This window comes from Camarhynchus parvulus, chromosome 5 (genome assembly GCF_901933205.1).
Source record: "Camarhynchus parvulus chromosome 5, STF_HiC, whole genome shotgun sequence".
Lineage (NCBI taxonomy): Eukaryota > Metazoa > Chordata > Aves > Passeriformes > Thraupidae > Camarhynchus > Camarhynchus parvulus.
The window spans coordinates 36,419,541-36,446,811 of record NC_044575.1 but is presented as its reverse complement, the minus strand read 5'-3'; the positions used below and the strand labels follow the sequence as shown (position 1 = coordinate 36,446,811).

The window sequence follows — 27,271 nt, the reverse complement described above, 5'->3', positions numbered from 1 at the left end:
GTATTTCAGATACATAATCTAAATGCAGTTTGTTTCTAATCTAAGAAGCTGTGAAATTTCCCATGGTTTGTCTTCTTTGGCTTTTTGGAGTTTGATCTAAGCCATCTGTTGCTAGCCTCTGTCAGACAAGATGGAGACCAAACAGTATTGTGTTGTGGATCTGATCTAGTATGGACATTCCTGTGACTTGGAGGATGAAGTAAAGTGAATGCAAATAATTTACTAAGAACTGAAATACAGCAACAAGGACAGAAATTAAAGTGAATGCAAATAATTTACTAAGAACTGAAATACAGCAACAAGGACAGAAATTAATTTGATTTTTAAATTACTTGGAATATAATAAAACCTTGGAGAGAGTCTTATAAACTCCATACAACCTTTGTTTTTTTAATAGGATCTCCTATATAGAAGATCTAGGTCACTAGTGGATTATGAAAATGCTAATAAGGCATTGGATAAAGCAAGAGCAAAAAATAAAGATGTGCTGCAAGCTGAAACTACTCAGCAAATATGCTGTCAGAAATTTGAGAAAATTTCTGAATCAGCAAAACAAGGTATTTGGGTGGTCCTTGATCCTATGTTACTACTTGAAAATTAACATTTTAGTATGTTATTAATGAGAATTAATGTAATTAATAAAAATATATTTTTGTACTGTTTCCTAAGCAGGAATATTATATTTTAATTATTATTTATTTATTTTAGAAAGTTCAAATTATATTTTTCTTTGGCTTCTTATAGCTTTGATAGGTAAAGCAAAGTTTAGGTGCAAATTACTTGTTAAGCTTTTTTTCCACATACATAAGCTAGGATACAAAATTATAACTGTTAGCAGTAATAGCAAACAAATGCTTTAGTGTTGTTAAAATTCCCCTTCTGGTTTTATGCTTTCTTCTGTGAAGGCACCAGTCTGTCACAGATACGGTACTGCATTAGCGAAGGGAGAAATAATGAAATGAGATTTCACTGAATTACAGAGTTAATAGAGAAAAGGAACCTTATTTACATGTTACTTTTCTTCTGGAAACTTACTGTCTTCTTTAGGTTAAACTTCAGTGAGTTAGTAGGTATCTGAGTCATCATTTGTGGCAGATCTGTTCAAGGTTTAAACACTATGCTCTCCTGTTTTTATCATTGAAGAGTTGTTTGAGCCTGTAAATCTGGTTAATGATTCCTGTAAGTGAGACAATGGAGAATGAGTGATCCTGTTAGCTACAATGGTATATGCAGAAGGCATACTGTTGTTCACCCTAGTTTTAGCTTAGTATATTCCCTGAAGACTTTCAAGTATCAGCCTTGAAAGAATAGTGCAGTGGAATAAGAGAAATAAATGTTAAAAGCATCCACTTGGCAGTCTTTTTTCAAAAGAGCTTAGTGTCCACAAAAGGTTACCTAGAAGTGAGGAGCTGCAGTGATGGTTTGCTTTCTTCCAACTGTGTGGCAGTATTTTTGAGCCCAGAATGTGCTGAGATTAAACATGAGGGTTTTCTCTTTTCTTTCTCTCACCCTTTACCTGAAGAAATATCTTTTAATAGCTGAGGTCACTAGCAGGGATACTGTTAATGAGTCCGCTTTTATTTTCTATAGAACTGATAGACTTTAAGACAAGAAGAGTTGCAGCATTCAGGAAAAATCTGGTGGAACTAGCAGAACTGGAATTAAAGCATGCTAAGGTAACTGTGATCCTTTTTGGCCTATATTTCAAGTGATTTTGAATATTATATGCTTGATTAACCAAGATGGCTACAGTTGTTGGGTGATACACACTTCACATTCAGGAAGGAGAATTTTAAGTTTTGTCCAGAAAGATTAAATTTCTTTAATAAAGCGAAAATGAAGTATAGGTGAAGTGTCTCTGAGAGATTGGTATGCTTGAGGTGCCTTTGGAAAACTCATATCCTGGAAAAGAATTTTGCCTTCAGTTTTGTAGTTATTTGACTGTTTGATATTTATATCTACAGAATTTGAAAACGTACCTATTTTTAAAACTTCATCTCTCCATTTCACTATGAGAAAGGAAGTGGTTTCTCCTGTTAGCCATATTTTGGGACTTGATGTATAGGATATTAAGCCTGAGATCACACTGGCCTGTCTGGTATGATGAGTATGCTTTTTGAACCTTTTTGCCTTTAAACTCTAAACCATTAACAAAAGAGGCATGTTGCAGATAGCCTTTTCAGAAACATAAATTTTTGTGGGAAAATAACCTTAGGAGGCCTGTATTGTCCTTAAATTTCACAATGTATTTGGTTTCATAGATGACTACAACAGTCTCTTATTTGAACAGTCTTACAGCTGGAGGCTGCTTTCTTTTAAAAATCAGTTCTTTAGCATTTCTCTTCAAATCTGAAACTGCATTGGTTAGGAAGCTGTGAATTAACTCAGAATATATATGTTGAAAGGACTTGTTAAGAAGTGTATTGCTGCTTTACTTTCTTTTCAGTAGTGTTGATGGTGTCATTCTTCCTTCTGCTAAACCCATTGCCTGTAAAACCCATGTGCAGTAATAAAAGGGTTGTTTGGGGAACTTTTTTTTTTAAGATCTTTGTAGTCTAAGTTAAACTTAATGAGATATTTGTTTTGCTGGTAAAGTAATCAGTAACGTATGGAACATATTACTCTTTTTCAGATGAACAGTCCTTACTTTAAATAGTCCTAGCAATCTTACTTGAACAGTTTTTATTGATTTGCCATATTGTGCTTTAGTAAGGGACTGCTTCTGTCCTGCTTCAGTCATTGACTCTTCATCATCTCCTGTAACTGACTCTTGCTGAAGTCTCCACATGCCTTGAAGTGGAATGCTTAGACAATGTCTCTGTCTTCTATTAAAGAATCACTTCTTTTAACTATGCGAGTCACAATGTTGGAATAATATTCTCTTTAATTTTGACAACTAATAACTGTGGAATGCAGGGGGAAGATGCTTAAATTCTGTAGCTTTCAACTTGATATGTGTTTCCTGTGTCCTCAGTACCTGGAAGTGCTTGAAGATTTTTAGCTTTAGTTTGTTGCCACAGCTTGTGTTTAACACTAATTTCTTTGTATAGTCTGTCTGTGACTTACCTTGTCTTAGTAAATTTAATAACAAGGAGTCCATGAAGCTGTAATAGAAGCTCTGAATTGTAGTTCTGCTTTTGAAGATGATTTTTTTTTGCTGACCCTTTTCACCTACTTCATCATGGAGCACACCATTCACCAGACAGTTTTTAATCTTTAAAGCTTTACAATAATAAAAGGTCATTTTGACTAAGAATGATAAATTGAAACATTAACAAATACTTTAACTTGTTGAATGAAAGATGAATGAAGTTTCTCACTAGGTTTGAAAATTCTCTTTTTCAATGCTGCTGTTTCATATTTAAAAACAAGCTAAGCTACAGATGGATCAGTTTGGTTGCAGTGTTTTTCTTCCTGTGAATTCTGGGTTTGATTATTACAAAATTTACAAGTACAGTAGGTTGTATTTTTCAACATTATATAATGGGGAATGTTCTTATTAATGCAGTAACCAAGGTATTTGAAGAGAGCCTTATGGATAGGTTTTTATTAGTCTATACAGAGTATTGAAGGATGAAATGGTTTGATGGACACTTTCTTGGTTAGTTCCATAAGAGAAGAAATAAGATATTAAAAGACTTGTTTGTTGGGTTGTTTGGTTTGGTTTTTTTTTTTTTGATGTAGTATTGTGCCCTGATGTGCTAGAGGGCACAATACTCTAGAGCAGTGCTAGAGGAATATGACTGAAATGCAAATCATGAACAATGCTTCCATTTCAAGGACTAGATAGCCCTCGTTTTGACTGGGCTAAGCTGGGCTGTTTCTAGACACCTAATTCCTCTTGAAGACTAGTGGAAGCATAAAAGAAAGCCATGTTTTTCACATGGGCAGTCAGTTAATTACGTCAGATCAAAAGCCCCCTGCATCTAGGTTTTTGGCAAAATAATTTGCCTGATGCTGGCAGTCTCTGTGCTTTTGCACTTCCTGGAGGCAGGGGTATGAAGCTTTAGTAGCAACAAAATGGCAATTGCTCGGTCAATGGAGTGTGGAGCGCAGTGCTGACAAACTCTGCAACATGACCTATTACCCAAGTGCACGTGCTTGCTTCCAGCAAAAATGCTAAGTAGGGAAGAGATCTGGGGACAATGGATACCCACTGCTGCAGCCTTTTGCTAGAAGTCTTCTATTATGGGTTTTCTTTTTCAGTAGTGAGTGCTTCCAGACTAGATACCATGCAGATGTATCTGTTTCTGAATCAATCTAGCCATGTGTCTTCTGGATTTGGAGCTGCCTCACACAAAAAATACAGAGCTGAAATATGATGTATCAGTGGGTGCTGAACTCACCTGAGAGGCTTTTTTGGAGGAATTCAGACACAATGAAGGCTGCTGCTTGACTTGCAGTTTAAAGTTACTTGCTCTGTGTGGAAAGAAAAACACGAATCCTAAAATACAAAGGTTGCTGTACAGAAGAAGTCAAGAATGACCAAAGAATTGAGAGAAGGTTCTGAGGCACAGCTTGCATTTTGTGAGCTATACCCGCCTGTAGCTGTAGAAGACTTGAGGGCTGTAGGGAAATAAACTCAGTAAATCAGGGACACTGTACATACAAATTCTAAGTAAACCCTCTCTGTCCAGTTACGTTCATACTACTTCCCTGTAACATACTTCTTGGAAGTATTGTTAATATCCTCTTATCCTTTTGAATTACAACTCAAGACTTTTGAAAAAGCTAAAAATCAGACTGTGGTTTGGGTTTGCTTTAAGTCGATGAAAGGGCAGACTGCTGCCAGGAAGGATGATGATGCATGATTCTCCCTTTCCCTTATGTTGGCACAGTTATGTGTGCAGCTGCATAGTAAGAAGGCGCTGAAAGTTGCTCTGGGTTTTCCTAAGCTTTACTTTGTCTTGTTTTCACAACATCCCTTGTATCAAAACACACAGTTTTGTCTGGGAGGGTCTGGTAATAAAAGAGAGCTGCTTTCTTAGCAGCAGCATGTACCCTAGATCTATTTAGAATAGCTGCCAAACTGAAGCTTTAGATTATCATTGGCCAGTGACCTACTCTAAACATACTGATACTTCTTTTTCTGTGGCCATTCTGGCTGATTACCCCCGTAGGTAGTGCTTAGCTTCTGTTTTGCTAGTTCTGTGTTTCTTCATGACTTAATGCAGCTGTAGCTAATGTAAGACCTGAGTCGGTGTTTGGCCATTTTGGTGCCAAAGCTGCATTTAGTGTACTGTTCAGTATTTTAAATGGTTGGATTTTGAGGTATTCCTATGTTGGACTTTGTGTTCAGGAAGGGAGGTTTGATAGCTGGTGAAACTGCTACAGTTATAATCATACAGCATTCATAGCCTTGGCTGTACATTTGGAGTCTTTTGACATTGAATTGTAACTGAGTAAGAGAGTCACTTCCTTCACGTAAATAAACAGAAACATTTATTTTCCACAAATACTAACATATACACTCTTGCCTCTCTGTGTTTTTTGGAAAAAGAATTTCTTGTGTACTAGCAACAGATGTCTGTTTGGAGCTGACAGAAGAAGGAAGTAAGCAAAATGCAGTGCTAAGGGATTTGCTGAAATGTTTTGTCAGTAATTCTTTCTTTCCTGAAAAGGATGTTTGTGTCACTGTGGTTCTGCCAATAATTTTAATATCTACAGCTTAGGAGTGTGAGCTGGCAAGAAACACTTTTCTGAATCTGAATGTATTGGACTTTCTCGTGCTGTGGTGATGTAAGTCAAATATTTCAGATACTGCAGCCACAAGGAGTAATGGTTCACAGTTTCTATTGTCCTTGATTTATTATAAGTTAAGCAAGGTGGTTCTTGTGAACTTTGTAAATTTGATCTAATGACAATGAATTATGTGCTTATTTGGAAAATTTGAGTAGACTGGCTGGCTTAGTCTGGAAATGACTGAGGTGTAAAGGATGTTGTGATGAGGTTTAACCTCAGCTGGCAACTAAAACTCAGAAAAGTGAGAAAACTGGTGGGTTGAGTTAAAGACAGTTTAACAGGGAAGGCAAAAGCCATGCACATAAGCAAAGCTAAGCAAGGACTTTATTCACTGCTTCCCATGGGCAGGCAGATGTTCATCCATCTCCAGGAGAGCAGGGCCCCATTATGTGTGACAGTGACTTGAGAAGACAACAGTCTGAATGCCCCCCTCTTCCTTCTTATTTTCCCCACCTGATGTACTGAGCGTGATGTCATATGGTCTGGAACATCCCTTTGGTCACTTGGGGTCAGCTGTACTAGCTGTGTCCCCTCCCATCTCCTGTGCGCCGCCAGCCACTTCTCCAGCGTGCCAGTACAAGAAGCAGGAAAGGCAGAGTCAGAGCTGCTTGGCAACCATTATGTCATCTCTATGTTATCAACATAATTTTCAGCACAAATCCAAAATATATCCCCATATTAGCCACTGAGAAGAAAATTAATTCTACCCAAGTCCAGCACAGATGTTCTGGTAACTTTTTTTTTTAGAGTGCTACATAATGGTCTGTAAATTACAAATATACTTCATGCTTTTGTAATAAGATGGCCAAAAGATTATTGTCACACTTTAGTTACAGGTAATGTATGCAGTCCATAAGTGTACTTCAGATTGAATTCCATTTGAAGACGGAAGACTTCAGACTCAAGTATTCTTTTCAATTCATTAGATCATTACAGTCAAGAATCCACTTTTCAGTAGCAGAGACCTTAGATTTATGAATCCTGTACACCACAAGGATGGGCCACCAAGTCCTCATGTATCTTGCTTATATAGAACTTATTCATGTCACCAAATTACAAGCCTTCTGAAAAATAGCTTGTCACTGTCCTCTGCCTGTCTAGACATAAAGAGACAAAAAAGCTGTTGAAGCTGTAACTGATATTGCTGCCTTCTAGATAAGACTGAGAAGGATTTAGTAGGCATAACTGGGAATCTGTTTTTAAGCCTTTAAATCAGTTAATTGCTTAATCTGGATTATAAGAACCTGAAGGGGGCATAGAATTATGATTTTAGCTTTTGGGGCTGAGGGATGAATGTCCTGCTTATCTATCACAAATCACTGGAGCACTTTTAACTGAAGGAGTATTTACAAATTCTTAGGGACTTCTGTGGACTGTTTATGAAAGGCAAGGAAATCACAGATACTTACATGTTTTTGTGTGTCTGAATTTTTTATATGTTTCTTTTTTGATCCAAAAATTGTTTTAGAAGTCAGCAGTTTCTTCCCTGTTCATAACTGGGCATTCAGACTGCTTTTTCCTGCATTTTATCTGAACCTGATAGGAATTACTCTTAACACTGTCAACAGCCTGACATTTTTTTCTTACATAGAGATTTCAGATTTGGAAACAAATGTAGTACAGGTATTTCTTAGTGAATAGCTAGTCGTTTAAAGTGATCTAAGCATATATGAATGAACATATGAATACTGAGTTGTTTTGGTGGGGTTTTTTTCCTGCAAAGTAAATTCTGGCTTATCAATCACATTTGCTTAATTCACAAAAGTATCAGTTCTCTAAATTCATTCAGATACCTGAAAACCAGTCTGTATATTTTTATGGTAGAGCCCGAATGCTGTAAATAAGATTAAAAACTGTGTTTGGAAAGGTGGTCAGAGCTTGGCTTAGACTTAAGATGAGTTAATGTTCTGATAATCACTTCTGTAGCTCCAGCTGTAATGGCTAAACTCGATGGCTAAATCACCTGGCTAAGCATATAGATCAGTCTGCTGTCTTTCTAACAGGGCCTCCTCCTTGAATAAAGCTGTCAGCTTGAATGGCTGCTATAAGTGAGGAGATCCCGAGTGCTATGAATTGTTTAATATTTGCTGATGAATACAGTATCCACAGTATTCAGTAGCACATGAATACTTAGACTTAGGGGATCTCATTCTAGAGACAGAGCAATGGCCCTGCTATATAAAATATTTTAAACTTTGCAGCTGTGAATTTCATTGCTGATAGAGCACTCTGCAGTGAATGGTTTTTGTGGCCAGACTAGACCTCTAGGAAGAAACATGAAAGGGTATTAAATGCTTATTTTTGAATCTCAGATTGGCTCTCTATTTCCATGACACTATATTCCTACATTCAAAAAAACTTTTAATACAAAAGTTACACATATTTTTCCGTAAGTTCAAAACCTGTCCATTCTTTAGTTGTGTCGTTGCTATTTAAAAAACACTGTTCTGTCACAAGCTTAAAAGAAAGAAGACAAATGTGGTGATATTTTTCTTTATTTTTACAGGGTAACTTACAGCTTCTGCAGAGCTGCCTGGCAGTGTTAAATGGTGACACATAAGCTACGGTCCGTCCTCCCACTAACAAGGGCTGCCCTCCTCTGGATTTTGTTTTCATGACTTTAAATAGGCATTTACAATTCCCTGGAGAAAACATTTGACAAAGTGCACATAAGCAAGCTTCTTCTTTCAAAAGAATTAAACATGTGAAAGTAGCTCCAGACTATATGAACAGCATACTTGTTATACATACATATTCATGTTTATTTAATCATTATACGCTTTCATTGTTCAGAAACCAAATGCTCGGGTTTTGTGAAAATAGCCAATATAATAATGTTCATGTTATGAATACTATGATACGGCTGCAATCTTATTTACCTTTGTAAGTAATTTCTGAAGATCACCATTTGAAGCACATTGTTCAAATGGCCTAAATATTACCATTAGATATTTGAATATTGTTACTATAATGGCATTGTATACACTGTCTTAGTTTTTTTTCCATGTACTTGTATCAAAAAACTTATCTTTTTTTCAATTGTGAACATTTCTTAGAAATTTTGGAGAACTTTGTGTAACCTTTATAACTATGATTTAAAAAGAAAAGCAGATGCATTAGTATGTTTGCCTTAACTTGTAGACTAATCCAATTATTGTAAAATAAACCATGAAATCAGTGATTTTTCTAAAATGATGCAGACACTGTATCATATATAAGCTTAGTATTTTCTAGTAAATTAGATTAATTTGGGTTTTTTTCTCTATTCATTGTGTAAAAACCCTTGACTAAGTATTGGATTGGTCTGACACTACTCGCCCAGTACTTTTCACTTGCATTCTCAGGTTTTATCTGTTTGTCTGTGACTTTCCTATCCAGTGTACTTAAATTGTTTTGAGCTTGGTGGCTGACTCTGCAATTTCTTTGGCAGAAATACATTTGAGAGAACTTCCTGGGTTTCTTCTGAGAAAGGGGAAATAAAGTAGCAGAAGGGAGTTCAGAAGGTGCATAAAAGATCAGTGAAAAGTAATACTGCCCCACTGTCATACAGATAAAATGTTTTGCTTCAGGAAAAAAGTGAAGGTACCCTCTACAAAGGAGTGTGTTAAGAGGATCTCATTCTGCTAACTGGACTTAAGACTTAGAGCTATGAATCCAGTATTGTTAGTTGTATTGGTTGGTCTCCCTTCCTTGAACTATGACCCTTTTCCAATAGGTGCTGCTATGTTGTGTAATTTCACAATGTCATAAAATGAGGCTTTACTTGATGAATCACTCTTCACAGTGGGATTTCTGCTTTATAAGCAATATTATGCTGTTTGCAGGCCTTGAGTGGAGCAGCAAAGTTTGGGTGAATGGTATGGTTGGAAATGCAGATCAGTGTAAGTCAGTGTCTGATTACAGATGCCCTGTACTGCCACACAGGGGCGTGTGGTTTGTTTTGTTTTTCTCAGATAGGGTAAATTGCACAGTGTTGTCTACTTACCCTGCTGCCTTGCACATCAGAACATTGCAATGGTAGAGAAGTTTGCATTGTGCTTTGATTCATGTACCCATCACCTCAGGCTTCGATGCCCAGTGCCCAGGGGATCTTGGCAACTTAGTACAGAAAGTATTCCCAGCAATGCCTACTACACCAATACTGTGCTGTTCATCTTCCAGATATAACAGGTATAATTCCTAAGGAACTCATCTATAAATAGACTACAAGGGACAACGATGACAATGTATATATAGTTAACAATATTGTAAATATTTTAAGTAGGATGTGGGAACAGTTTTTAGATTAGTCCTCGCTGTTGAGTGTTACTAGCTCATTAAATTTTTTCCAAGCCTCTTCGTATTGGGTGTATCTCTTAAAGCTCTAACTCTGGCTCGGTAACTCTGGCAAAAAGTGCTTAAAACGTGACCCGAGGACCTGCAACTCCGTGGAGAAAAGGGAAAGGAGCCCGCCTGCCCGCTCCTCGCTGCGGGCCGGCCCGGGAGCCGCCGGGCCCCGCTCTGCGCGGGGCTTTGGCGGCGAGGGCGCCTTTCTCCGGCAGGGCGGGCGGGGCTCGGCCGGCGGAAGCTGCCGGGCGCCCGGAAGGGGCTGGGCCGGGCCTGGCTGCGGCAGCGGGCGAGCTCAGCGGTGGCGCCATGAGCCGCCTGCGGGAGGAGGATGATCCGTACGTGGTGGAGGAGCCCAGCGACGAGGAGCGAGCGCTCACCAGGTGCCTGGAGCTGCCGGCCGGGGGGTGGGCTCGGGCCGGCGGCGGCGGGCCCCGCTCCCCGACTGGCTTGTGCTGGCCTGGGCGCGCAGCGACGCTGGCGGTGCCAAGCCGTGGGCAGCGAGCCCGGGCTGCCCGCAGAGTGCGGGAGGACCGGCCTCGGCCTCGCTTCATCAGCCGCGGCGATTTCCATGAAACCGGCGTATTTAGACTTCTGACCGCACAGCGCCCTGCGCGGAGCGAAGCTGCCGGGGCGTTGTGGCAGGCCGCACGCGGTGGGCTGAAGCTCCTTTGCGTTTAAACCAGAGTTTTAATACTCCTAAGCTAATAAAGTGTTTTAATATGTACTTTGCCCATAAGCATAAGAGTAAGGGCTCTCCCGTGCACCCACACAATTCAGATGTTCATTCCCCAAGTGACTATGTCCACGTTTTAGCCTGTATGTAATAATTAGGTGTGTACCATTTGGATGTTTGTAGCTCAGAGGATGAGGTGGACGTGCTCCTGCACGGCACTCCTGACCAGAAGCGGAAGCTGATACGGGAGTGCCTGACTGGCGAGAGCGAGTCTTCCAGCGACGATGAGTTCCAAAAGGAGATGGAAGCAGAACTAAACACCACCATGAAGACTATGGAAGGCAAATGGAAATCACCCGAAATGGGTAAATCAAGCTTAACATCTGCTTGCATATGAAATATTGAATTATGTGTTAGTGGCCAAATAATCTTTAGGTTTTGGTTGTATAGTTAAGAATATGTAGCAGTATTTACATCAACACATCCATACAGCACAGAATAGGAATTGTGATGCAGAGTGGCTGTGACTGCTTGGCAGTTCATGTTGGCATTTTTGAACTTCTGTGGCCCTGAAATTTTGGGGGACTTTTTTAGTGAATTTTACTGTAATCAAAGTTTGTGAAACAATGTGCCACACCTGTATTTCTTTCACATGACTAAAAATGTCTTGTGTATTCTGTAGGGCACAGACAGGCCCTACCGAATGACGGTGGTGTCCTCTGTGTCTAAAGGGAGTCTTGGGAGAAACTGTCCTCCAAATGGTACCTGAGGTTCCTCTTCGAGGGAGAAGGGAGCAGCTTTGCTCTGAGAATGTCTGTAAATGAAGTAACACAAGTGATGTGAATGATATGGGTGTGGGAATAAACTGGGAGAGCTGTTATTTAACACACTCAGGTAGAACAGAGCACTCTGAACAGATTAACTTGAAAGTAAAGGTTTGTTGTGGGCTGTATACTTGCTGTCCTTTTAGCGGGGTGTTCTTACCACTTCTAATTTCACCTGTAGGTACTTCCTCAAGTACTGGATCCACCAGCACTTCAAAATACTATGATGACATTTACTTTGATTCTGATTCAGAGGATGAAGATAAAATAGGTAAATGACAGAGGCAAGGGGAGGGCATCTTTATACTACCACTTACTCTCTCAGATCCCGTAAAATCCTCTGTGGAGGGTCAAGAGGTTGTTTTTGAAGGCAGCATTTTTGAGGGGAATTATCAGCCTATATCATCTCAGCGTAGCTCCTGCAATTTTTTGATGTATCCCAGTGTAATGCTTTGGGGTCATGCACTTGGAGGAGAGATGAGCCAGGCATGTAAGTTTCTGTTTAGATTTGTTGCAAGGACGGAAATTGAAAATTGGAAATTGTATATTGTATATTTTGATAATTTGTGTCTGATGGATGGAATATGTTCTTGCACATTTTTTTCCAGATACACAGGATGTCCGGAAAAACAGAAAACATCAGCAACGTCGGATTCTCTCCAATGATGAGCTGCTGTATGACCCAGAAGAAGACAGTAGAGACCAAGAGTGGGTAGACTCACAGAGGAGAGGGTAAGCAACCAAAAATATTTGAATTCTAAGATGCTTAACATAATCTGAAAATTTTAAATGAAAATGGTAAATGTAGAGAAAAAGCCAATGCTGTCAAATCTATGATATGAAACTATTTTTTATATATAAACTTAAAGCATAAGAAACTTAAAAGCCTTTAAAATGTTTTGGGTGTACATAACAGAACTTGAGTCTTCAAAACGACACAAAACTTTAAAATTTTTAAAATCAAGATTTCAGAATTCTCTAAGCCACTTTTGTCTGTAGATCTCATTTAAACAACCATGCTGTGAATTAAACTGTTGCAAGATAATTTGATTGCTGATTAATATTTGTTCCTGATAAATAGTGAATTTCTGGTTTTGGAAAACTTTGAACTTAGCAAGCCACAAAATGTGCAGAGAAAACAGGAACAATACAAAGGTACTTTAATGAGGGTTTTTTGACAGTTGAAGTAGAAAAATGGTTGTTGCAGCAGAAGTAAAATTTTCCACCTAAATTTATTGATTAAGATAATGAATGTTGCCTGCAGAGATTGTACTTGAGATACCTGCTTTGTCAGAGGAGAAGGCTGTTAGGCACAAATTCTCATGCCACATGTATTTGTCTCCCCAAATGAAAATACTCTGTAAATCAGAAGATACTGGTATGTGTTTTCCCCTCACCTTCTCATTTATGCTGACTTAATGCAAAAGGTGTCCAGAATGAGCCAAGTATTAATTGGTGAATTTTAATGGAAAGAGAGGTTTGACATTGAATTGACATGACCAACAGCAAGGGCATGTAATTTCAGTAATTTCACTTTTTGTCTCTGCTTCCTCTTCTCTCAAATTGGTAGGTACCGGAACCAGAGAAGAGCACCACAGCAGCAGCAGGCAAAACCTGCAGCTGTTCCAAATAGTGATGCTGTTCTGAACTGCCCTGCCTGCATGACAACACTATGCCTGGACTGCCAGAGGTAACAACAGTGAACAATAGGGGTTTTTTTTGTAATTTCTTTTTCTTGGTCAGTAGTATTGTTAGCATATTCAGTTTGATCTATGGATTTTTATCAACTCTGTCTCGCAAGGTGGCCCTAATAATGAGGAGGCAGGTAGACGTGAGTCAGATTTAGGGTTAGATGCTGGTTTGTAAGAGTGATAATCAGTTTAACCTGCAGTGTGGAGTGGGGAAGAATAGGGTAGAACGTTAGCATAGTGGATTAGGTAAATTTTAAAAAGAAATAATAATTGTGGAGACTCAACAGGCATTTCGGGCAGATTGGGGATTTTAGAGATACCTATCTATATATATTTTGGCTTGATGTTTAGAGGCATAAAACTATTCTAGGTTACTTTTGTCTAAAAATGTCTAGTTAAAGGAGGATTAAACAAAATAAAGATAGTGTATTCTTGCTTGGTTTGAGTCTCAGCAGTTAGGGTTTTGAGTGCAGTTACATTTAAAAGTGCCAGGAAGGTATTTAGGTGAGAGTCCACAGTGTGGTTTGCTACTATTCAGTATCTGACTGCATTGCAGGCCTAGTTAATGCTGATGACCGGTGCTAAGGAAGGGACTCTAGAAGTTGGAGTAAAGTAGAAAGAAATCTTCTGAAATGAGGAATAAAATACCTGTCATTTATTGAGTATTTTTGGTGATAGAGGATGAAATTCCACAATAGCCTGAAATCATCTAAGTACTGGGTGCTGTTTTTCTCTGGTTTAGCTTTGCTGGCTCTGGTACTCCTTGATCTTTTTGTGTAGTTAAGTATTTCAATTTGCTAAGCTACCAGAAGACTATATTTTTATTGTCAGACTGGTCTTTCCTGGGTTTAATCCACTTCAGTAGCTCAGCACAGTGTCATACAAGCAATAAGCCAGCAGAATTCGAGATTGGACTTCTGCAGCCACTGTTGAATTTGTTCAGGCTGCTGTAAAATTGCAGCCTGAGGGACATTGTGTTAAATTGAACTACAGTACTGAATTTTGCTACATACTCCAGATATACAGTTGTTCAGACTGATGACAGATGAAATTTTATGTTTTATTATGCTGCTTCTAGCGTGATATGTCAATGATATTATTTATAAATAAGGAATTTCAGACTAGCATGACATTGTAGGATGTCAGTGCCAGCAGATGAGTCATTTACACTCACAGCTTCCTGATCCTTTACTATTATGAGGTATATGTAGCAATGCATAATTCTGCAATACCAATACCATTGTACTCCAGGGCGTTTCTTTCAGCAACAGACAGTATTTTTTAAAAATGCCTTAAAAAACAACAGATGGCTGCAATTCTATGTTTTTATTATTTTTGTAGCTGTGACTTCTGTTTATAAAATTCCTACTTATTTGGCTTTCAGCCCTTTGGCATGTTACTTCCTATCTTTAATCCCATATCCAGTGATGGTAACAGATTTCTTGGAAGCAGTGTTGTATGAATGGTATGACTTGCATTTTCTCCCCTTCTCCATAGACATGAATCTTACAAAACACAGTACAGAGCAATGTTTGTGATGAACTGCGTTGTTAACAAAGAGGAAATACTGAAATACAGAAAGAAGGTAAAGAGAAGTAAGAAAAGGAAGCACAGCAAAGAAATTGGCTCTATACAATCAAATCAAGAAGAAGAGGAAATATATCATCCAGTATTATGTACCGAATGCTCAACTGAAGTAGCAGTAATGGATAAAGATGAAGTTTTTCACTTCTTCAATGTTCTGGCCAGCCACTCCTAATGTGGAAATGCAGGGGGAAAAATCCTGTGCTGTATTCAAGAGCGTGGGAAGTGTTAGAAATGCAGGCACACTCGCCTTTTTGAAAATGTGGTCTTAAAAATGTGCATTTTCATCTGAGAACTTTATAATGGTTGGACTTTTTGCAAGGTTTATACAAGGCATACAGTTAACTGCGTGTATATGAGAACAATATTCATTCCCACCGTTGGGGGTTGTATCATTGGGGATTAAATATTTTGTAAATACCATGTAAGATCTGTATATTATGATCATTCCCTGTATATATACTATCCGTTCATCATCTCAGTGTGTATTAGAATGGCTTCTTGGAATAAACACTTTATAGTAACTGATTTTCCATAGCTGCATTGGTTATTTTCTAGCAGGAGATAAACAGCATTCAGTCAGAATGTTTGATGTCAGTAGGCTTTTGTTCTTGGTAGATTTGCACACGTGGTCTCTGTTACGGTTTTACCCTGGCTGGCAACTAGGCCACACTAGGGAGTGAGCTTGCTCACTCCCCCCTACCCCTTCCCCCAGTGGGGAGGAAAATTTGGACCTGCAAACCCATGGCAAGAGGAGCCCACACTAAAGCAGGTGTTCTGATAAAACTTGTGACCCTGTGGCAGGCCCATGTTGGAGCAGGCTGTGCCTGAAGGACTGCACTCTGGAAAAATGACCCAAAAAGGAACAATTTTGGAAGAAGTGTTGCCTGTGGGATGGATTCACATTAGAGAAGTTAGTGGAGTACTGTCTCCTGTGGGAGGTACCCCACACTGGAGCAGGGGAAGTACTTCTGGACCAGTGGCAGGAACAAACCCCCATTCCCTGTCTCCATGCACTTCTGGTGGGGGAGGAAGTAGAGCCCAAGAAGCAGGGCAAATTAGGGGAAAGTAAGATTTACTGTACTCCTCATTATCCTGCTCTGATTTTGTTAGTAATAAATTCAGTTAATATCCCCAAGTTCAGTGTGATTTGCCCATGATGGTATTTGATGAGTGAGCTCTCCCACTACTTAAGTCATGGACCTTTGTGTGTGTTTCCTCTGTCCATTTGCAGAGGGGAGCGACAGAGCAGCTTTGTTGGGTACCCGGTATCCAGCCAGGGTCAATCCACCACAACAACACAACTGCTCACCACCTGCTGACCCAGAGCCAGCTTGTCCTTGAACAGTGATCATCTGCCTTCCAGGTAACTCCCCCAGTTTATATACTGGCCATGATATTCTGGGGTATGGAATATCCCTTTGGCCACTTGTCCTGGCCAGGCTCCCTCCCAGTTTTTTGTGGCACTTCTCACTGGCAGAGACACACTGAATCAAAGTCCTTGACTTATCGTAAGTGCCACTTAGTGTTTTGCCAGTCACCAGGATCAGAGACACAGACACAAACACCAATTTAATGAACAGTGTAATTTACTATAATGCAAAACTGCAAAGAATCACAAAAGGACAGGCTATGTAATGCACATAATCCTTAGCAAAGAATTACAAAAGAATAAGCAATGCACCTAATTGTTACTACTGAAGAATGCTTACAGTGATTAAGACAGATACATCACTAGTTACCCTATTACTTGACCATCTAAGTCCTCAAAACATCAGCTGTGGGGAGAAGCTGTCACAGCCAAGGCCTGGAGAACCATGCCGGGTAACAGAACTCCAGTGGTGTGTCCACCTTGCAGGCATCCGGGCTCCCTGAGTTTGCTGTGAAAGTAGCCCAGATTTTATACTGTTAAACAAACAAGCTGACATAATTTCTAATTTCATTCTTCTATTGGCTTTTCCCTAAAGCCTCATCAGGACTCCAGGAGGAACCAATACACTCCTAGTAAGGCATTTCCAGGTTTCTAGATATGGAAAGGTTTGCAAATAAATTAATACATATAACAGTACTTTTATATACATAACTTTTGGCTGGAATGTTCACCTAGAGGTTAACTTTGGCTCAGGGGCTGTTGTTTGGGCCTTAGTAGTTAACATAGCAACAACCAAAACATCCTGGTGTTCATGAGAACATTATTCTCAGATTAAATCCAAGTTACTGACAAGAATATGAACTCCATCCCAGCCAAAACCAGGACACTGATAAAGAAGGAATTGTCATGATATTTGGATTTTTGGTTCATTAAAAACTCAAAAAAAGAAGAAACTTTTCTTTATAGAGATTGGAAGATAAGCTTATATTGATTTTGCTGGCATGGACTGTTCTGCCACTGATCATGTAAATCCACATGCCTAGTAATACAGCTAAATGTTGTACATATAAATATGTATATTTACATATACATAGTAGAAGAAAGTACTGGATTTATTGTTGTTTTTCCTTTCGATGATACATTTTAAGAAGAAATTTATAGTCAGATCTATTACCATAGAACTAGTTTGCTTTTTCTGTTTATTTAGTACATTTACAGCTTCTTTATGGAAACACAAAGAGCTTCTGTACTTGGTATTTATGTCTATGAAGCCACTGTATTGTTAATTCTGGATCCTTCTCTGTCTTCATTCAGGTGTGTGCCCTAGAGGCAAACTCTTACTTTTTATTTGTAACATCTCTTATAGCCTGATATTTTTTTAACTGTACCTTGAACAAGGGTCTGTCTGAAAAAAAATCTCATCTTTGTTTTTTTTCTCATAATAGTACTAGGAACAACTAGTTATATGTGCTTTAAGGAATTGTCAGAAATATTTGAACTTAGGAGGTAGAAACCTGTATAACATCTTTTGTGCCTTAGATTATAATAAAATCTTGTAACTCTTTGGCTACCTTTTGTAGTCCTTGGTGTGGTATTTTACTGATCTGCACACACTCATTCTATGCTGTTACATGAGATTAGGAAGAAGTAAACCTGCTGGTTCTTCTGTCAGGATTACATAAGAAAAACACAGAATTACTATTTTCAGATCAGCAGAAACTCAACCTCTGCTTGAGGAAGTAGAGAACTGTTGATGCAGCTACTGAACACGTGGTTGGTCAGTATGATGTGCCTTCCTCTGCATATGCAACCTAGGAACAAAATGGAGCTCTGCTCGTTCTGAGGCTTGGGATATGTGTGAGACAAGATTTCAATCTCATCTTTGCTACTACCTACATTCAGACTCAAGAGTGATGTATCTAACTTGCAGTATCAGATAGCTGTGGGATCATGTGAAGTGGGATAAATTCTTACTGTGTGCCACGAGCCAAGAGGTGTACACAGGAAATTTTGAATATATGAAGAACTGTTTCTTGGTAGAAATGTGGAAGAATACATGTAATAGGGAATATGGTCTGTGCTCTGGAGCATGCTGGCCTTGATTTGCTTCTCTTTACATTCCAGATGAAACAGAAAGGCTCTCTGTAGTGTCGGGTTAAGGATGTTTGCATTGACCTGCTGGAAACATGAGCACGTGAGAATGTAGTTCAAGGGCTCAAATGTTGATGCAGGTGGAATCAGGAAAAACAATTACATGATAACAGTCCCTAAGCAGGGGTAGAATGGAGCTGGTGAAGGAGGAGAAACTGTACAGAGGAATAATATCTATTTCCATAAGGGGCTAACTAGCAAAAAAACCTCTCATGAGTATGCACCATACCAAAAAAGTGTAAGGGGCCACCTACCTGGTGGATTAGGACAGGTGTACAAGACTGTAAAGCTGGCATGCCTCTAGGCATTACCTTTCCTCTCATCCCAGGTCCTTAATTTTGCTTGCCTTACCACTTGAATTGCAGAGCATCTTGTTAGGAATCACAGGAACAGAGAGGACTGGACCCATTTGCTCCATGTTGACACCCTTCTTGCAGCTTTGAATGGGAATAATGCTTTAGTTATGAACTTGTCCTTGAACTTTGGGCATGTTTATACAGAAAGGCACCTTTCATAATTACCACTGTTTACTCAAGCAGCAACACCAACACAGGACTCCTCCAGCAGAGACTTCAACAAGCAACAGCAGACTTGGATAGTGGCAACAGCTCCCATAGGCAGTTATGTCAGGGTATTAATCTCCTCGTGTTCAAATAAATCTGCATAGATAAGGTGTGTCTAAATGTCTTCAGGGTGAATAAAATCCTATTTCAAATTATGCCACACAAAATAGTACACTCTTCAGTTTTCTTTGCCGGCTGCTTTTCTTTTCCACGGTTACCTCCTGGGCCTGTAGTTGTATTTTGCAGCTGTATAGCAACTCAAACGTGCATTCTCCTATGGTTGTACTTCCTTATTTTTCATTGTATAAATAGCACAGGTGAAGGTGGGGGTGGGACGGCTCCAAGGACAGAATCACATTGCTCAGTGACATAATTGTAAATTGATTTACTAAGCAGAGTAAGTATAGTGAGTCAATTCCAGTTTCTACTCTATGCTGTGCACACTTGAATGCATGGTCTGGATTACTGGCCTGGACGCAGGGCCTGGAAGCTGCAACACACACTCTGCTCGTTCAAGATGCCTGATGATTGTGCACATCCCCTTCCAGCAGGTTTGCAACCCGTGCCTTCCACAGTGCCAGCATAAACTGCCAAGGGCCTTCCTAATCACACAGTCCCAAACCAGTCTCTGGGAATCGCTGGTTTCTGGCTGCGAGTGCCTTAGGGTAGTGCAACGTTAGGAACAGTCACAGTAAACAGCTGATTCATCACCTCTTTGTTTTTCCTATTCGTATGGATTAATCTCGCCAAAGCTGGCCTATCTTAAGGTCGCATTTATCTGAGCCACGTTTTTGGGTGCCCTTTACCCTCTGACAACTGAACGAAGTTGAAGAATCGTGCAGATAATTTTTAACATGTCTCCCGTAGGCCCTGCCAAGCACAAGCTTTGGCTCTTCCGTGATTCCCAGAACGTCAATTCAGATTAAACAGGATGACAGAAAGTAGGTTGCAGCACCATCTTCTCGCTGTGACTCGGCCGGGAGGTTAGCAGCTTCAGGGTCAGCCGTATAATTTAATCAGATCGGGCCCGAAGTCGGCGTTCAGCGGGGAGAACGGCGAAGGATGCGCGTCCCCGCCCTTCTCCCCCGCTCCGGCACAGCCCCCTGCCAGCCGCACAGGCCGCGGCGCCCCCTTGCCGCTGGCCGCGGCCGCCCGGGCCCGGGGCGGGGCCGGGGGAGGGCGGTCCCGGCTGCACCGCCCCCGTCTCCGCTCGGCTTGGGCCCGGCGTGGGGCCGCTGGCGGGCGGGGAGCGCCATGGCGCTGGGCTCGGCGTGGAAGCAGATGTCGTGGCTGTACTACCAGTACCTGCTGGTCACCGCGCTCTACATGCTGGAGCCCTGGGAGCGCACCGTCTTCAGTATCCTTCTGCCGGCCGGGCCTGGCGGGGCGGGTGTGAGTGCGGGGCCGGGGCTGCTCCCTCCCTGTCGCGCTATGTCCGGCGGCCGCTCCGGGGCTGCCCCGAGGCCCCTGGGCGGGTGTGGCGGCTCCGCCAGCCCTGCGTGGTGCTCGGGGAGCGCCCGGGCCGGGGTCGTGCTGAGGGCGCTGCCGCCTACGGAGCTTGCTGGGGTCGGCGGAGAATCGGGCCGGGAGGGGAGCGGGGCCGGGCCGGGCCGGGGGCAGTCGGGCTGAGGCGCCGAGCGCGGCCGGAGGAGCGGCAGTGTCCGTCTGGGACCGAGGCTTGACCTCTCCTTGCTAGCGGGGACTCAGCTCCTCACCCTAACAAACTAACATCCTGCCCGAGCTGGGAATAAACCTCGCTGGGAGTAAACCTCGCTGGGAATAAACCAGCATGTTTCGCATGTGTCCGGGCGTCTGGCAGCCTGGTCCGTTTCTTCTCCGGCATGAATTTGTATCTTTGGACTTATGGTAGTTGTGTCTTTTGCACTGAAATCCCGACCTTTCTGTTAAGGATAAGTGTCTTTAATGATTTCTTTTGTATTTTGCCTAGAGGAAAGTAAATGTGCGCGCTGCAAAACCTTGCAAACCTAGGCTTTCATGCTGCTTTGTCACATGGCTTTTATTACATGGCTATTTAATCATCTAGCTGGTAACTTTGCTTGGCTGTTTTAGAGTGGAAAAACTTGACAGATGCTCATGTAAAGGCATCTCTATAAAGACTGTTTATAGGTTTGCTTCTTCACCTGGCCCTTTCATACAGGCAGTGCATTTTCTTAAGTATTGCTGTGGCATCACAAGTATTTTTCTCTGATTTTTTGATGTTGACTTAAAATGATGTCTCAATATGAGTGACCGTGAGCCATCTCCAGTTAATGCTGAGTGGTAGAGAGAGAAATTAATTAAAATATTAACATAGAGAAGGGTATAAGCAGTAGCAAGAAGCTGCTTTTACTGAGATTCTGCTTAGTTTTGTAAAGAAACTCACATTTGTTATGTAAAAGTGGTTGCCCAAGTTACAGCGTTGTGATCAGTCTTTTTTTTTTTTTTCTGTGTCTTATCAGTAGAAATAGAGATTACTGGAAAAGAGAAGTAGTAAGTTTTACAGACTTACTGTGCACAATTGTGCAGGTAGAGATTCTTATGTTGTATTCCGTGTTAATGTACCTTCTTCCTTTTATGCTGTGCCTGTATCACTGAGGAAACCAATTTTTGTTTTCCTTGCAATTATATTAGTCTTGAGTACTTTTTTTCCTTTTTACCTTGTGCGAAATACTTAAGTAAATGAAAGCGCGTGCACATTTACTTTCATAAAATGTTCATATTGTAATTTCCACATAACTTACAAATGTAAAGAGTGGCACAAGCATCACTTCTGATCTCAGATCAGCAAAAATGTTTTTTGTCCCCCAGCTGGATGCTTTGGCTGTAGGTGGGTCATGTCTGCTGGTGCTGTATGGAGGCAGTACGGACGCAATGGCCTTGGGAACTAATGGTGCGTGGCTGCACTCCAGTATCAGAAGTGAGCACTGATATGGAAATGTGGATTTATGAGCTGACCTTCATTTTAGTATCTCACTGTATAATCCTCTGGGACTATAAATACACCAAGCAGCTCTAATAGGTGCACCTCATAGCTCTGCTGTGCCGTGGGTGAGTCGGGTGTGGAGGGTTTGTTACGCCTGTGCTGTGCAGACTTGATCTCACAGAGCGCAGAGCACGCACAGCTCCTCGGGTTTCACCTGTGGAAACTGAGTGCTCCTGTCTGGCCTTATCATGCTTGTTAATCTCCAGTGTGTTTTACAGTGTTTCAGGCTAAGTTTACTGAATCTCTGCAGGTAGTTGGATGAAATCAACGGCTTTTTAAATTCATTTTGTGTACTTTTGAATTTCTGAGACCTTAAGCTTTCTGAAACCATAATCTTGTAGTAATCTCGATGCCTTGTCAAGGCTGACCTAGAACAGAGGCTAGACAAAGTTAAAGAATAAAGTAGATATTTATTAAAAGGCCTCTATGGATACACCTTGGGCAGTACAAGAGCCCAGCCAGGGCTACACCCAAGATGAACCCAAAATGGCCACAAAAGGGACAACCGTTGAAAAGAGAGGTCTCTCGCTTTTATAAGCTCTGCTCCATTAGCATATTGGAGTTAATTGTCCAATTATAGTTTTAGTTTATGAACTCCCATCCTTCTTGTTTTTCTCTCTTCAATCCACATTGTTTATGCTCTTGGGCCTGAAATTTAAGGAATTGTTTTGTCTAGCTACTCTGTGAAGAGAGCTTACCATTCCTTAATATGAAGCTCAGAACTCCACACTAAAGCAGTGCAGAATCTGAAAAATAAAAAACCTAAAACCTAAGGCATAATTTCCCCCCTTCTTTTTTTGGGGGGGGGGCTTTCCTGTCTCCTATGATGCTGGAATTTGTTTAGATAAAGCTTCAAAAGCCCTAGAGGTTGACAAAAGTCCAGCTGTACATGTACTTTATAAGCTATTGTCTCAGTTCTCTATATAAGTTTTACAAAAGCTCCCTGTTAGGAGTTCAGCTAATAAAGTGGTCATCTGCAGATTTTTCAGCAGATAGCTGAAAGTTTATGTGAAGTTTATTTTGCAGGGCAATATCTTTACTACAGTAAAGTACTAATGAGTGTGTTTATTTAAGTACACACCTTGACTCAAAACTGTGCTGATGCTCTGAGGCGTTGTGAGTGAAGTAGTTAGAAAGCATCTTATGCTGTCCGCTTAAAAAGGCAGCCGTCTACAAATAAGAATGGTGTTGCTCTTATTCAGTAAAGCTGCTCATATTGTTGTAGTTTTGTTTTCTTTTGTATTTTTGTGGTGGTTGACTTTTTTCTGCTTGGCTGAATGAGGCTGGCTTCTGCAAGACTTGCTCAACATCTGAGAAGATGAATGTGAAAACATGTGTTTTCTCAGTGCCCATTTTCTGTTCTCCATCGCACTTCCCATGCTTTCGCCTGTCCTCCTCTGTCACTGACAAGGCAGTGGATAACTTGCAAGGCATCCTTTGCAGTTCAGCTGATTGCTTCTACTGGCATTCAGGTTTTCAGTGTTCACTAGGTTCTTCTGTGGCTTATAATTGCTGAATACAGTTGATTGTGTCTGTTTCAGAAACATAATAGGATAGTAACCACTAAAGTTTTAACGCTGTAGTTTGTGATGTCTTCTGTGGTTTCTATTTCAAATGCTTTTTTCCTCAACTGTAGTTCAGATTCCATGCTAGTTTCCATTGTTGGAATGGCACTGTACACAGGCTATGTGTTCATGCCTCAGCACATCATGGCAATATTGCACTACTTTGAAATCGTGCAGTGATGAAGAACATGTTTTCAAGAAGTAACCGGGCTTTGAAATCTGGTCTACAAAGAAGAATGAACCTCTTAGTTTTACCAAGATTTCTACCGATGTCCGAAAGACACAATTATGACTCTGAAGACTAGGAAATGAGATGTGTAGAACAGGGACGTGAGATGTCCCGTGTTGTGTTCATTCCCTTTAATTTTACAAGATATGCCCTTGTATAGTAGTTTTGTCTACTTTAACATCGTGATTGTACTTTGATATCAGTATTTTCTTAACTTTGTGACAGTTTCAATATTGCACTGTGAAAGCTTTTCTTAATTGTACTTTTGAGTAAATCTTAATTGCCTTCTATTTTTAATCAGAAAGTCATCTTATTAAATGGGGCTTAAAGCTTTTGCTATTGTATGGTATGTATTTGCCTGGATATTTCTATTAACGCGTTTTGTAAGAAAATACATCTAGATTGATATTAGAGACATGGATATATTAGTCTAATCCAATTTACAAAAGCTAGTTTGTATGAATGAACTCAGGTGTACTGTTCGCTGTCCAAACTTTGTTCAACAGTATATTTGTGCATATCACCTAAATTTGGAATTAGTAATTATTTCAAATTTCTGTATTCTACCTGTGGGAGGAGGGAGGGGGAGATGAGGCATTGAAGCAGAGTGAAGACTGCATTATTATGTTTTTTAGTAGTGCTGTGGTTCTGGACTCTGTCTGGGTGGGGGGGAAATGGACTTTACTGGCATTGGCCCACATATGGCTTTGGGATAGCACTTTAAATCAACCGTTTTTCTAGCTATCAATTCACTTTTACAGGATGCTTTATTATGTTCCAGTGGCTATGGTTTCTGCTGGTTTTCACTCAACAGTGTAACTATGTCTAGGTTTTCAAGGGGTTTTCTATTGCTGCTAGTGTTCCAAACATGTTTTCGCTACAAACGACCAAAACATAGGGATTTCAAGGGACTTGAGTTACAACTACAGCAATAAGTAGCTGAATACTTGGCTGAAGTCCTGTCTTTTTTTTAATAGGGATTTTTTTCAGTTTTGTATTCTGAAATGTAAGAGGGTAACAACTTAACTTTCCTAAGTGGACAATTTTTTTGTTGTTGTTGTTGTTTAAAAAATAAAAGTTAAAAAGCAGAGCTTTGATGCAAAACTTTCTTGGAGAAGTTAATGTGTTTCCGAGTGCTGCTTGCTTTTCTCAGAACTTCCCAAAAGTGATACTTGACCAAAGAACTGTGATTTTAATGGCCCAATAATTGGTACTGTTATGTCTTTTATGCAACATCTGTTGACATCAGAAATTGTAGATTTACAGTATCTATAGAGATATCATCTTTCAGATTATTTCATTTTCTCAAATGTGTACTTGTGAGAAGAGCAAGAGCGTGCTTTTCCCTGTATTTAAAAACTTCATATGTATTTGATTAAAAACCCTGTTGTTGTTTTGGGAACTAAAGACAGTGAGCCTTAAACTTCTTAGATGAACCTGAGCTTTCCTGATGTTGGTAGGAGTCTTCCTCTAATTCAGTGCTTTCACTTCTTAATAACTGGCCAACAAAACATGGGTAGGTTTCTGGGATCATGTTTTTTGTTATTTTTTGTGGTATTTTATTGTGGTTTTATTTAAATGTATCCAGAGTTGTATGTGCACATTTTAAGTGTATACATAGAGATATTGATAAGTTAGTGTACTCTTTTTGAAGTAACATAGCATAAATCCAATCTCTCTGTGAATTAAATCAATACCTGATTGTGATGTTTCTTTGCAAACTACTACCATGATTGATAACCTCTTTTTCAGCAGTAGATAATGTTATTTGTTTGAGGGTGAGAAAATCCCTTCTGTGTGGTGGCATTAGGAATGTTAAGCATGATTTTTAATTGCAAAATGTTTTATAAAAGGCCTTTGGTATACTGACTTTTATTAGCTGTCTGCTTTTTGTTGAGAAAAAGAAGAGTAACCAATAATTTCCAGTTACTTGCCTTATGTTGGCTTGATTGATACCATACTTGAATTCAATTTGCTAATTTGAGTACAGTCTTTTTCAGTATTTCTTTTAGTATAAATCAAGAATCTATTAGTCTTGGACAGTTCTTTTTAGATTCTGAATACTTTGTTAAAGATGGAGTAATTTCATTAATAAAATATGATGTGTTTACTGAAGTTTAAATTTCCAGAAGAAAGTTCTTACAGTGTGTCCTTTTGTTTAGGTTGAGTTAGTGAAGAAACGGTTCAACTGGTGATAATTACAAAGCAGAGATTTCTTTTTTAAAGTAGGATTATTGGTAGGGATTTAATTAATCATTACATTTGAATAATAATAAATGAATCAGAAGGCTACCAAGTTGTTTTCCCGCTGCAGTCTGCCTTATTGACGTGTCAGCTATCATATCCTCTATGATAGAACCATAAGCTTTTTTTTTTAAAATGCAAGCTGGAGGTCAAAGGCAGTTGGAATATCATTTGGAGGCACCTGGTCAATCATGCTTTTGTTCAAACATGTTGGTAAAAATTGAGGCATTAGTAATTTAGGTAAAACTGGAAAAAAAAAAAGTGAGAAATGAGAAAAAAAAATTACCTGAGAGACATGCAATTGGCTGTCTGTTAATCTTTTAATAGTAATAGCTCTTGGGGTTTAGATTGTATCATTAGAAGTAAACATTTAAAAATGCATTAGGACTGTCATATAGCAGAACCGATAATTCCAGTTTGTGAGGCAACAGACTGAGCCAGGGTGACTCGCTGTGCTGGAGGCCCTGGGGCTCCCAGAGCAATTATTTATTAAAAACCTTTGCAGAAGGAGCTACTCTAACCAAAACAGGGATTGTATTGCGGAATGGCAGGCTGGAGCCAGAAACAGATCCAGGACCTGTGTAGTGTGTGCATGGCTTGAATCAGTTGTATCTTTTTATATATGCACAAACTCTGTTTTTTCAGTATGTGTGTGTGTGTATATATAAATACTGTTTATTTCTTGTCAAAAATTATTATGTAGCAATTGGTTTGGAGACAGTGAAAGTCAGTGAAGTTTCTTTTCTGGTTTCTTCCCTATGAAGGAAAACACCAGAGCGTCCTTTACTTACTTTACAAGAGAGTGAGACTTTCTTTACAAAATTTTGTAAGAAATATATTTTGTATATCCATCAATATTAAAAAGAAGTAGGTGTGAAAGGAGCATAGCACTGCAAAGAGGAATCTTGGGTGATAGATGGGCATTGTGTAACTGCAGACTGGTGTGATGTGAGGCATTGCCTTGTTCCATTCAGGCGAAGAAAGGAAGTGTGCATTATAAATGCTGAAGAAGGGGTACTTGCTGTTGACTAACATCAAATAAAGGTTATATTGAGGTGAAGAGTCACAGCTTGAAGAGAATTGGGTACTTTAGGCTGTGCACAAAGGTGTGGACAGAGCAGCCATCCTGCTCCAGTAAAATACCAGAGCTGTGGACTCTGGAATTGGCACCCCAATAAAGGTTTTCTGTGCCAGAAATTCCTTGCACCTTCTTGTTTGCTTGTGTCTTCTACAACTGCTCTTGTAGGAAGACAGTTTTTCCCCACTTGCTGACATGTTATCCTGTTATCAGTGTGGTGCTTTTGTCTTTCTTTTTTTTTTT

The 27,271-nt window shown here is 40.0% G+C and overlaps 3 protein-coding genes across 4 annotated transcripts in view; all 3 read left to right on the top strand.

Moving 5' to 3' along the window:
* SNX6 (sorting nexin 6) overlaps nt 1-10,078 on the top strand; it is a 29,666-nt gene extending 19,588 nt beyond the window's left edge. For both annotated transcript variants that reach the window (XM_030949006.1, XM_030949004.1), the window contains exons 12-14: nt 398-557; nt 1,591-1,676; nt 8,249-10,078. In XM_030949006.1, coding sequence (XP_030804866.1) covers nt 398-557; nt 1,591-1,676; nt 8,249-8,302 — 300 coding nt within the window. In that variant the 3' untranslated portion in view covers nt 8,303-10,078. The remainder of the gene's footprint in view (nt 1-397; nt 558-1,590; nt 1,677-8,248) is intronic.
* A 245-nt stretch (nt 10,079-10,323) lies between these two features.
* Nucleotides 10,324-15,371, top strand: EAPP (E2F associated phosphoprotein). Its single transcript, XM_030949329.1, has 6 exons — nt 10,324-10,451; nt 10,928-11,109; nt 11,750-11,839; nt 12,177-12,300; nt 13,139-13,258; nt 14,757-15,371. The coding sequence occupies exons 1-6, from the start codon at nt 10,378-10,380 to the stop codon at nt 15,016-15,018; spliced, it is 852 nt and encodes a 283-aa protein (XP_030805189.1). The 5' UTR covers nt 10,324-10,377; the 3' UTR covers nt 15,019-15,371.
* Nucleotides 15,372-20,060: 4,689 nt separating this feature from the next.
* Nucleotides 20,061-24,810, top strand: SPTSSA (serine palmitoyltransferase small subunit A). The gene is made up of 2 exons (XM_030950429.1): nt 20,061-20,286; nt 23,554-24,810. The coding sequence occupies exons 1-2, from the start codon at nt 20,184-20,186 to the stop codon at nt 23,655-23,657; spliced, it is 207 nt and encodes a 68-aa protein (XP_030806289.1). The 5' UTR covers nt 20,061-20,183; the 3' UTR covers nt 23,658-24,810.
* Nucleotides 24,811-27,271: the final 2,461 nt, after the last annotated feature.

Bases quoted from the DNA above. Each gene is read 5' to 3' on its own strand.
- EAPP (XM_030949329.1), top strand. From the start codon at position 10,378: ATGAGCCGCCTGCGGGAGGAGGATGATCCGTACGTGGTGGAGGAGCCC. The intron at 11,840-12,176 runs GTAAATGACAGA...ATTTTTTTCCAG, and splicing joins AGAGGATGAAGATAAAATAG to ATACACAGGATGTCCGGAAA. The intron at 12,301-13,138 runs GTAAGCAACCAA...TCAAATTGGTAG, and splicing joins GTAGACTCACAGAGGAGAGG to GTACCGGAACCAGAGAAGAG.
- SPTSSA (XM_030950429.1), top strand. From the start codon at position 20,184: ATGGCGCTGGGCTCGGCGTGGAAGCAGATGTCGTGGCTGTACTACCAG. The intron at 20,287-23,553 runs GTATCCTTCTGC...ACTGTAGTTCAG, and splicing joins CTGGGAGCGCACCGTCTTCA to ATTCCATGCTAGTTTCCATT.